This window comes from Melospiza melodia, chromosome 26 (assembly GCF_035770615.1).
Source record: "Melospiza melodia melodia isolate bMelMel2 chromosome 26, bMelMel2.pri, whole genome shotgun sequence".
In the NCBI taxonomy this organism is placed as follows: domain Eukaryota; kingdom Metazoa; phylum Chordata; class Aves; order Passeriformes; family Passerellidae; genus Melospiza; species Melospiza melodia.
In genome coordinates this window covers 5,193,348-5,205,436 of record NC_086219.1, presented here as the reverse complement: position 1 = coordinate 5,205,436, position 12,089 = coordinate 5,193,348, and the positions used below count along the sequence as shown (strand labels likewise).

The 12,089-nt window shown below is 49.6% G+C and overlaps 1 protein-coding gene across 1 annotated transcript; it reads right to left on the bottom strand.

Moving 5' to 3' along the window:
- Positions 1-3,119: 3,119 nt before the first annotated feature.
- On the bottom strand, positions 3,120-11,908 carry SRM (spermidine synthase). Its single transcript, XM_063176858.1, has 8 exons — positions 11,744-11,908; positions 11,487-11,607; positions 11,182-11,274; positions 9,631-9,784; positions 8,918-9,001; positions 8,467-8,612; positions 5,668-5,790; positions 3,120-4,332 (listed from the first exon to the last, which is right to left on the bottom strand). Exons 1-8 carry the CDS (start codon positions 11,887-11,889, stop codon positions 4,315-4,317), a joined length of 885 nt encoding a protein of 294 aa, XP_063032928.1. The 5' UTR covers positions 11,890-11,908; the 3' UTR covers positions 3,120-4,314.
- Positions 11,909-12,089: the final 181 nt, after the last annotated feature.

Here is a 12,089-nt window from a genome sequence, read left to right as displayed (position 1 = left end):
TGGTGAGTGGCAGAATTGTTGTTTTTTAACCCCTGTGCAGCTAAAATCATGCAGTGATATTTGGTGTTCTTTATTATAGCTAAGAGACAAGAGCCAGGTGATGGCAGGAGATTCCCAGAGGGTGAGGCGGCCTTCCTTCACACCCACCGTGGATTGTCATCCTCGAATGTCCGAGAGATAAGTCCAAGGCTGGGACCTGAGAGGGGATGAAAGGGAGATGCTGGGAGGGCTTTTTGTGTCAACTTTGGAGGCAGGGATGTGCAAGAGGTGACCCCTTAGGCCACATAAAGGAAAAGTCTCACAATGCTGAGGTGCTCAGGGCAGAGCAGTCCCAGTGGGTGTTGTGTCACTTGTCTATCATGCATTGTGTGTCTTTTGGGTGTCTTGTGTCACATGTGTTTTGCCTTAGCCCTTTGAGGGGCCTATCAGAAACTGAGGTGTCCATCTTGGCATCTCTGATCTCTGTGTTCCTCAGCCCAGTGCCGATTCTGTCGAAGATTTGACTTGGGAGGCTGGACAGTCATTGGAATCACAACTCTCTTGTGGCATCCACTCTGATGTCTTGTAAGGTCTCGTTCTGAGCTGTTCTCCACAGCTCTGCACCACAGCAATCCATTCTAGCAGATTAGGACTTGTATGGGTGTGAAGAGAGGGAGAGGACTCTGATCCCTGAGGGGCTGGCTGCCACCTGAAATCCTGAACTGCACAGGATGTGTGCCAGATCCAACCTGCCACAACATCCAATGGAGAATGCCTGACTATACCAAGGGCCTCCTGCAAACTGACACCAGGAACCTGGACTGTTGAGTTTTGCTTCACAAGGATACAGGCCAGTGTTGGTGTTCAGGGGCCTGTAGCTGTGAGTGGGCAGCCACCTAATGAAATTCCAAACAGCGCAGGATGTCTCCCAGACCCACCCTGCCATGAACTCCAACTCAGGCTGCCCTGACAATTCCAAGCACCTCCTGCAATCTGCCATCAGGAACCTGGGAAGGTGAGTTTTGTTTCTCAGGGAAAATGGCCAAGGTTTGTGTTCGGGGCCTGTGGCTGGAGTGGCCGGCTGGCTCCTGAAATTCCACAATACACAGGATGGTTCCCAGACCTAAGCTGGCACCAGGGTGGGCGGGTTTGACAGTGCCAAGTGGCTCCTGCAATCTACCATCAGGAACCTGCCAAGTGGCTCCTGCAATCTACCATCAGGAACCTGCCAAGTGGCTCCTGCAATCTACCATCAGGAACCTGGCATGGTGAGTTTTGTTTCCCAGGGAAAGGGCCGGCATTGGTGTTCAGGGGCCTGTGGCCCTGAATGGTCCACCCCCTCCTGAAATTGCAAACAGTGCAGGATGTCTCCCATACCAGACCTGCCAGCAGCTCAGGCTGGTTTGACAGTGCCAAGTGCCTCCTTCAATCTGACATCAGGAACTTGGGATGGTGAGTTTTGTTTCCCAGGGAAAAGGGCTGGCATTAGTGTTCAAGGGCCTGTGGCCCTGAGTGCCTGGCCCCCTGTTGAGGTTTCTCTCAATTTTTTGAAACTCTCTTCTGAGCTTCTAAAAATCGAGTTAGTTCAATGAGTAAAGCTCAGAGCAGCTTGATACAGTTCAAAGTTGCCAACTGACTTGAGCAATGATGTGCTAAAGCCCAGCCCATGGGCTATGATGTGCTAAAGGCTCCGTTCCCCTGCTTGTCTCCACCTGCTCTGACTGACATTGCATTTTATGTTACCTGGGACAAGGCCTATCCCTGTTCATGTACTCCTGGCATAATGAGATGCTGGAACACAACTGCAGCATGCCTAGGCAATCATCTTTGTGACTCTTTGCTTATGAACAGTCTTGCTCAACATGCCTTAGGCAAAAGGCTGCTAAATCTCTGAAATAGGTTAATATTAAATTGCCCACCTAGAGACACTGCAAAAAGTGGTCAGTGCTCAGTTCTACATGAGACCCCATGGTTTCCTCCTGCTGACCATTATCCAAATTACAATGTCTCTTTAAGCCCCAGCATCCCTTGGCCATGATATCCTGCAGCATAACAGCTCAGACACAAATCTGTGGGAGGGATGATCCATCTGTAGACAAAACCACCTTGTAGGTGCCAAACCCCCTCCCAGCAGCTCACAGGGCACACAGGGGTGATTTTTAAGTCCTGAATCTCTGAGCTGCTCAGGTGGAATCAGCTACAGCTGCACAAGCCCCTGCTCCCTCTCTTGCTTCATTCATGTGAGTGCTTGACTCAAGCACTGATCTCTGCCTTCTCACACTGAAGTGTTTGGAACTGTCTGTGGGGAACAGTGACTTGGAATCACTCAGAAATCACACAGGGCCTTGTGGACAGAGCTTGTGTGGCTTGGATGGGAAACAGTCCTGTCTTCTGTTCTCATCACTGGCCACTTGCTGAACTCACATATTTGGAGAAAGCTCAAAGAACCAGAAGGAATAATTAGAGTGGAGTGGAGTCCAACAACAGGTTTGGGGAAGCTCTTTCCCTCCTGGGCATTGCTGTACTCACCAAGGATGGGTGAAAGGCTTGAACTTGTTACCAGTTGGCTGCTGCTCTGAGGACTACAGTCCTGGTCTTGATTCCCATTCTAGGGGAAAGTGTCAGAGCTAATTTTCTGTCAAGGATGGAGGGCTAAGTCAGGTTCAGGTCCCACAGGAATTTAAACAGGGGGAGCTAGAACCAGGCTCCATTACTGCTCTGCTCCTTATAAAAACACAGGAGTTGAGCAGTGAAAATGCCTCATTAACCCAAACTATTTGTGTGAGAAAGAAAAGTCACCCAGACAATTAAGAGAAAAATAGGTGTTATCTTCTCAAGAATACAGAGACCCAGACTCAGCTCTGCAGCTCAGCAATGCTTTGCAAACCCTTGTGACCTCAAAGAAACTGCACCAATACTGGTGGTAGAAGGAGACACTGGGAAAGAAGTGCTATGTCCCATCAGTAAGGGAAGAAAGCAGGAAAGTACTGACCCCAGAAATCCTCTTAGGGATCATAACTTATCATCCCTGAAGATAAGTGAGAGAGGAAGCCAGACCAACTAGAGGGTGCACCTAGAAGCACAGCAAACCTTCAGGATCTCTGTTTCCTCCCCCCAAAAAACACTGACCCACATTGGTGTCACCTTAACCAGAGCCAAGTGTTTAATTGAGTGCAAGGGAGTGACAATGGCACAGTGGTTGTGCTGGGAGGGTGATTCCCACAGTGCAGGGGGACAGAATCTTCAGAACAGAAGTAAAGAAGTGAAGGCAGCTCCATCTTACAGTGTACAATGGAAAACAACTTATGCATCTGGGGGCAGCATTGGAAATAATGATGCCTCCTAAGGACTTGCAAACACCCAGGCCTGAGGCATCTCAGCATGACTGAGATGAGAGATTTGTCAGCACAACCAACTCCCCAACATCAGTACTGAACATCAGGCAATGCAGCTAAGGTTTGCTTTTATATATATATATATATATATATATATATATATATATACACACATATATATACATATATATATAACCTGTCACCATATTGATAAACATTCTTTGGAACCTCTCTGAGGGCAGAGGTAAGAACAGCAGTCAGCCTGTTGGCACCTCAGCACTTCTGTTTCTAACCAATTAAGAAAATGAGCAACCTTAACAAAAAAAAAAAAAAAAAAAAAAAAAAAAAAGCCACAAGACTGCTGCCAGCATGCCTGGCTGGTGTTTAATACTGCTACTCCATCAGGGTTGGAGGGAGATCTCTGGTGAATGGCAACAGTTTGCACTGTGGCTTCTCCAGCTGTGCTGCAGAGCAGGGCAGGAGTCACAGGAGGGCAGTGGGATGCTCAGACCTGTTACCAGTCCAAAAGTGTCAGCAGCAGGGAGCTCCCACGAGGAGAGAGTGAGCTAACTGTGCACAAAGCTCCCTCTCTCTTTCTCTCTCTGTGCTTAAGGCTGAGTCAGGGACCCTTTGGACTGTTCCCAGCCCACCAGACAGAAATCTGTGTCAGTTATAAATACATCACATCAGCTGGAGGGGTGTGGAGTGTGGTTGGGATGGGAGAATTTAGAATGGGTGCAGGGATGAAAGGAAAAAGACATCTTACATTTCCAGCACTGGAAAGAACAGTTTTGACCTCAGGCAATAAGTCACTGGACTTTTCAATAGTCTTATCTGGCTTATGCCCCATCATCCTTAACATATCAGAGGGAATGTTGGCTGGCCAAGGGTTAAACAATCCCACACAGTGGAGAGCAAATCTGCAGTCTGCTGAGAAGATCCCAGCCACATCACTGAAGATCTCAGAGTCCAACTTGGAGCAAGGAAGCAGCTCAGGGTCTCACACATCGCTCAGGGCCTGCAGAGAGCCAAAGACAAATGTCAGCATGGACCTGCCCCAGCTCTGCAGGCTGCAGGGGAAACATGAATCACCACCTCTGAAATACAGTTATGGCATTTGCCTGCATCCCTACAACACTCTAATTCTAATTCTATGGACTAAAATTCTAAGGAATTTTTTTCTGGAAGCTGCAGTTGCAGCCTAGTGGGCATATAATGGAATAACGTGGAAATACAGGCTATCCTTCAAGAAAAAAGACTGATCTATACTGGAGCATCCCTTCTTTATCCTCTAGTTTGTGCAAAAAAATCAAGCACATTTTATCTAAGAGTTTTGGAGCTTTCCAGTGTGAAACACCAGTTCTGCCTCTAAAGCCAATCAGAAGAGCACAGAATAGTTTGGGCCGGAAACATCATCTTAAACCTTAAACATTATCTTAAACATTAAACATTATCTTAAACATCATCTTAAACATTATCTTAAACATCATCTTAAACATTAAACATTATCTTAAACATCATCTTAAACATTAAACATTATCTTAAACATCATCTTAAACATTATCTTAAACACCATCTTAAGCATTATCTTAAACATCATCTTAAACTTTAAATATTATCTTAAACATTATCTTAAACCTTAAACACTATCTTAAACATCATCTTAAATCTTAAACATCATCTTAAACCTTAAATATTATCTTAAACATCATCTAAAAGCCATCTTAAAACACCAGACAGTTTCCTTGTCTAGCATGATGCTGCAGAAATCTGTCCTGTGCTCCCTGGCTTGTCCAGCTCTATCTTAGATATTATTTTCTTTGACACTTGTTCCTTTCATGCAGCAGAATGATGATCCCAGGTGCACAGTGGTGACTTTGGTACTTTTATTTTCCTCTCAAGAGAGTTCTGGGGAGGCATGGGCTTCCTTTCAGTGTGTCTGGGACTTTACAAGTGAGCAAGCCTTGTGCAGTTCACAGACCTGGCACAAGCTGTTGGAAAGAAATTGTGGCCCCAGACTGAAAGGCTCTGGTAACCTTGCATGGGCTATTCCCAGCTCCCTTTCAAAGGGGGATGTGAATAAGTGCCTGCCTCTGAATTGCTGGTAAAAATCATCTTGGACCTGGCCTTGGTAGGTGAAGCAGGAGTGATCTGCCATCAAGGCACGGCACATCAGCCCAAAGAACAGCTCCTAAATGAACTCCAGTCTTCCCAGCCTGACTCATACTCTGCCCTGTCATACAAAACACTGTCCTGCTCTGACTTGCCCATAGAAACCTTTGGGACTGCAAGAAATCCTACTCCCACTCCTGTCTCACCCTGGAGGGAGGTGTTGTGGCACAGGCTGGCTTACCTTCCGTGCAAACTCTGGCAGGATGAATGCTGCCCTGTGAATGTCAGAGTTGTAGTACTTGAGACTCCTCTCCTCCACCTGCTGCTGTGAGAGCTGCTGCACTGGCTCCCGGAAATTTGTGTTCTGCAAAAGCAAAGTCAGTACCTTTGACTATTTGGATAATGTAATATGTGTTGTAAAATAATTAGTGCTAAAGGAAATTAAAACCACAGCACTTTGTGTACAAAGCCAGTGTTGGGCAACGAGCAGTAATAGGCTACGTGATAAGGATGGAGATTAAAACACCAGGAAGACACTGTCTCCAGGGATGGATATTTCAAGGGGTTTTCTTGTCTGACAAGACCCCAGCAGGAGGCATTTGATAGGCATTGTCAGAAGTTTATGGCAGGAAGTTTTTGCCTGACAGGATTCCAGGAATTATCCACCAGTTCTGAGAAACATGGCAGCAAGAAAGAAAAGCTACAATAATGTGCTAAAATATGCTAAAGAAGGGCCCCTTGCAGAGCCCAAAATACTGTATAAAACAAACCCCTTAGAAATGACATTTGGAGACCCATGGGGACTGTGGTGTGATAGAGGCCAAATCCTGGGTTCCCCAAATCTGATCACCTGGCTCAGAGTCAAATCCCTTGTGGCTTTTTCCAAATTTATATTTTGATTATTTAATAATATACTTAATTATTAAATTGGAATACTCATTTATAACAAATAAGAAGCCAAAGGCTGTGTGACAGGCATCCTGATGCACGGCAGAGAACTGAGATGACTCAGAGGCAAACAAATAACTTTTTGTTTCAGTATGAGGCCAAAGGTTCTGCGCAGCCCCAGCACCAAGGGCTGGGGTTTGTGCTCTCTAATTCCTGTGACCAGCACTTGTGCACAGATGTCAGTGCATGAGGTCACACTGCATGAGCCATGGGACAGATGTGTGATGAGCATCCAAGGAACAAGGCTTTGCTCCTCAAAGGAGAATCCATGTTGGGCACGGTGCATGCTGCCAGCATCCCGGGTTAACCACGTGCAGCAGCAGCAATGCTGGCACCCCAAACCCATCTTAAACCTTAAACATCCTCTTAAACATCATCTTAAACCTTAAACATCATCTTAAACATCATCTTAAACCTTAAACATTCTCTTAAACATCATCTTAAACCTTAAACATCATCTTAAACATAATCTTAAACCTTAAACATTATCTTAAACATCATCTAAAAACCATCTTAAAACACCAGACAGTTTCCTTGTCTAGCATGCTGCTGCAGAAATCTGTCCTGTGCTCCCTGGCTTGTCCAGCTCTTAGATATTATTTTTTTTTACACTTGTTCCTTTCATGCAGAATTATGATGCCAGGTGCACAGTGGTGACTTTGGTGCTTTTATTTTCCCCTCAAGAGAGTTCTGGGGAGGCATGGGCTTCCCTTCAGCCCCATTGAAGCAGACTAGGAAAAGAGTAAACTTCAGTGGTGTGACAGAGTTACCAGCCCACATCCCAACACCAACTCTCACTTGGAGGCCTCTGTGAGGGTCAGTGTTCTCTGGGGGGGAAAACAGAGACCCTGAAGGTTTGCTGTGCTTCCAGGTGCACTCTCCAGTTGGTCTGGCTTCCCCTCTGACTTATCCTTAGGGATGATAAGTTATCATCAAACCAGTTACAGGCTGATTTTCAGAAGGTGCCTGCTTTGTAACAGTCACCACCAAATAAGCCAAAACCTTAAAAAAATTGGTAGTGACTTCCTCCCTTCCAAGTTTGTTGTACTAGATGGAAAATTATGACCATTTTTAAAGCAACTGGTCAATTCTGCACATCGTTCAGCACTGAGCAGGCTGCACTGGAGCTCTGGGTGGCAGAGCCAGGTGAATCTTGAAGCCCCACAGCTGGGAGAATTCAGTGCCATAGCTGAAGCTCTGCAAGGGACAGATTCAGGCAGGCTGGTAGGGAATGGAAAAGGGCACTTGAGGTGTGTGGAATTCATGGGGTTCAAGAATCAAGAATTCAAGGATCTTGAGGCCCCACAGCTGGGAGAATTGAATGCCATAGCTCAAGTTCTACAAGGGACAGCCTCAGGCAGGCTGGTAGGGAATGGAAAAGGGCCCTTGAGGTGCCTGGAACTCACGGGGTTCAAGAATCAAGAATTGAGAATTCAAGGATCTTGAGGCCCCACAGCTGGGAGATTTCAGTGCCATAGCTTGAGTTCTGCAAGGGACAGCCTCAGGCAGGTTTGTAGGGAATGGAAAAGGGCCCCTGAGGTGCCTGGAACTCACGGGGTTCAAGAATCAAGAATTCAAGGATCTTGAAGCCCCACAGCTGGGAGAATTGAATGCCATGGCTGAAGTTCTGCAAGGGGCAGCTTCAGGCAGGCTGGTAGGGAATGGAAAAAGGCCCTTGAGGTGCGTGGAACTCACGGGGTTCAAGAATTGAGAATTCTAGAATCGTGAAGCCCTACAGCTTGGAGATTTCAGTGGCATAGCTCAAGTTCTGCAAGGGACAGATTCAGGCAGGCTGGTAGGGAATGGAAAAGGAACTCACGGGGTTCAAGAATCAAGAACTGAGAATTCTAGAATCTTGAGGCCCCACAGCTGGGAGAATTGAATGCCATAGCTCAAGTTCTGCAAGGGACAGCATTAGGCAGGTTTGTAGAGAATGGAAAAGGGCCCTTGAGGTGCGTGGAACTCACGGGGTTCAAGAATTGAGAATTGAGAATTCTAGAATCTTGAAGCCCCACAGCTGGGAGAATTCAATGCCATAGCTTGAGTTCTGTAAGGCACAGGCAGGCTGGTAGGGCCTGGAAAAGGCACTCACAGGGTTCTTGCTGCAGAGCATGAAGCCGATCTGGCCGCTGGGGTACGTGGGGATGGTGCAGTAGGCGTACTCCACCACCGGGAACAGGGACTTGCAGAACTGCCGCATCTCCTTGATGAGATCCAGGTGCAGCCACTGGCACTCACCTGCAGGGAGAAAGGCAGGCAGTGTGTGAGAGCTGCCCCTCTGCTCTGCACAGAACTGTGCCAGCTGAGCAGTGGTTCCAAGTCCCAACCTGTCCAGCTCATGTAGTTTCACAGACCTTGATGGCAGTTTTGTTAAGCCCAGACCAACAATGAATGAGCTGACAGAGATCAAAACCACAGCTTTCCCTGGGAGGTGACGTGTTTCACTCCCTGCATCTCATCTCCCCAAGAAGAGTCCCCTCTGTGCCTCACGCTTGGTATGTGAAGCTCTGGCGTCAGCCTCTGCCCAGGGGCAGCATCCTCACCTTGGCAGCAGAGAATGCCATCTTCCCTCAGGGCTGTCTTCATCAGCTGGTAATAAGATTCTTTGAACAAACTTTCTGCAGGACCTGGGAGAAAGGTGAATAAAGAAAAGCTTAGAGCCCAGGTGGACCCCTAGGAGGGCAAAACCGTCAGGATTTTAGCTTTGCTAAATAGCAAGCCTAGGTCCCCTATTAAACAAAGTCTTAGCAGCTGCCTCTTGCTTTTTTAAAGCAGAACTCCTGCTCCAAACTGCCTTTTAGAGATACCTCTCTCTGTCCTGACTAGGCCAAGATTGAAGGTGACTGATACTTGTTGATGGGTTCCTAAAATGAGGTGCCATATCTACACTTGGTCCTTCTGTTCCTCAGTTTCCCCCTTCAGAAATACAGCAGCCTCACCCCAGCTATCTTCAGGGCAGGGGCTGCACCAAGTGTGTGAGCCACTGCTTTATCAGCAGGCACATGTGCAAAGCTGCCCTTCCACTCAGGGAACAACTCTGCCTGAAGAAACAGCTGCTGGAGCTGAATTTTGAGGAGAGAAAAGTAACAGCTGGCTTGAAGGCCTGCTGATACAATTTTATGGTTTCCAAGTCGGCAACAATCTTTTCACTTGAAAGGATCCTCAGCAGACCGGCAGAACTTCCAAGAGGTAGGCAGAATAAAAAAATGAAGGAGGTATGTGGAAAACAGTGCCCTTTTATGGCTACAGTTCTTACCCATGGGGTCAGACGAGTCTGTGATAATCACATCAAAGGCTTCTTGATTCTGTTTCATGAACTCAAAACCATCTCCCACGTGCAATGTCAGCTTAGCACTGGAATAGCCCACTGCCATCCCTGGGAGGTATTTTTTAGATACCTGGATCACATCCTGCAACACACAGAGAGCACAAGTGGGTCAGAGGCTCACAAGAAGCTGCTTCTCAGAGTGCTGTGCAGCTGTGACTGGAAGAACAGCACAATGAGTCATTTCCTTCAGTACCTTCAGCTCAAGCCTGATTTGCCAGTGAAAGCCACAAAAGCTGCCAGCACCTTCAGCCAGCTCCTCTCAGCCTTCTCCTACAGCCTCAGGGTTCAGTGACACTGTTGTCCTGTCTATGCCAAGCTCAACAAAAACCTGGAGCTTCAAAAGCTCCCTGAGGAACTGAGCAAATGGGATTGCAGGTCAGACTGCTCTGTGCTCCTTTTTCCTACAGAACGTCACTTGCATAGGCGATCTCAGATAAATCAATTTATATTTCTTCCTAAGTAAAACCATGCTAGCAAGTTTCTGAATGCAAGATGAGAAATATCCCCATCTCTGAACTACAGACATTATTAAGATAAAATTTTTTTCTCTAAAATCGTTAGGCAGCCACTGCAGTTGTACTAAACACTAGCAGCTTCTCACAGATGGCAAAACCAAAAAAATATGTTGGTGTCAGGCAGTGCTTGTTAAAACCAGGCATGTTTGCCTACTTAGCTGGCAGAAAGAGCACACAATCTCATATAGCAGAATTTCCTGTTCTTAAAAGAGCTTTACTCTGAGCAAAACTTTCTGAGAAAAGGCTGAGTAAAGTAAAATAGAACTGGCTGAGAGGAGGACTGGGAAAAGAGTAAACTTCAGTGGTGTGACAGAGTTACCAGCCCACATCCTAACACCGACTGTCACTTGGAGAGCTCTGTGAGCACACAGGTTATCAGTCACAGGCTGATTCTCAGCAGGCACACACATCCTGACAGTCACCATCACTAAGCCAAAGCCCCAACATGCTCTAATTGGTAGTGACCTTCTCCCTTCCAAGTTTGTTGTACTAGACACAAAATTATGATCATTTATAAAGCAACTGGCCCATCTATCACAGAAGCAAATCCCTGCTGCTTATTTCCTGATTTTGGTTGCAAGAGACTGCTCAACCAAGCAGCCATCCTCCTCTGCCGGGAGCACTCTGTTCGGCAGCGAAGGAGAGGGAACAGCAGCATCTCCACAGAGCCAGGGCACTCCTCCAGATCCCGTGCTTGGCCCACGACTGCCTGGAAGGGCCTCAATCGTGTGCGTGTGAAAGAAATCACACAGAAGAGGCAGCCAGCTGCCACGTAGATGACTCGTAAGGCAAAGAGAGGTGGCGCTGTCATTGTCACGCCAGCAGAACCAGCAGCAAACGCGCCTGGTGCTGACGAGAGACAGCAGGTGAAGGCGCAGCTCCCGAGGGTGATGTGGAGTCGGGCTGGGTTTGCCATGCCGGGCAGCCCGCCCAGGAGCCCCGAGCAGCCGGGAGCCCCACGCACCTCATCGATCTCGCACTGCACCACGGACTCCACGGTCGGGTGTTTGACCACCTCCCGCAGCACGCCCCCGTCGCCGCCGCCGATGATCAGCACCTGGCAGGGAAGAGGGCACAGCGTGGGCTGTCAGCGGGCTCGGCCCGCGGCAACTTCGGCTCTCGGGCCCAAGGAGAGCGGCGTGCAGGCGCTGCGGGCCCGGCTGCCCGGACACGAACCGCGGGGCCCGGAGCCTGCTCCGGCCCAGGACAGGCCCCGGCAGCCCTGCGGGGGCTGGGGGAGCCCCGAGGGGCGGGCCGGGGAGCGCTCACCTTGCGGGGGTCGGGGTGGCTGCACAGGGGCAGGTTGGCGATCATTTCCTGGTAGGAGAACTCGTCCCGCTCCGTGCACTGGATCACCCCATCCAGGACCAGGACGTTGCCATAGGTGGTGCTGGGCAGAGCGGGGAAGCGGGGTTGGAGCCGGCCGGGGCCGCGCTCCCCCGCCCCCTCTCCGCGCCGCCAGGCCCCACCGCGTGGCGCTGCCCGGCGCCGCCATCCCCCCACCGCCCCGGGCGGCCCTCCCGCACCTGCGGAAGACGAGGATCTCCTGGTAGCGGGAGCGCTGGTGGTGCAGGAGCTCCTCCACCTGCAGCGACATGGCCTGGCCGGGCCACAGCCGGCACGTCTCGCGGAACCAGCCCTCGCGGATCAGCGCCGCCGCGCCGCGCTCCATCCCGCCCCGCCGCGGAGCGGAGCGGCCGCCGCCGGGCCGGGCCACCTGCGCTCGGCTGCCGCCGCCGCCGCCCGACCGCACCGGCGCGGGAGCCGCGCGCAGGGCCCCGCGCCGCCCCCGCCTGCGCGCGCCGCCATTGGCGGGGCCGCCGTGACGGCCGGGCCGCGTCAGGGCCGGGCGGGCGGAGCGGGGCCGCCCCC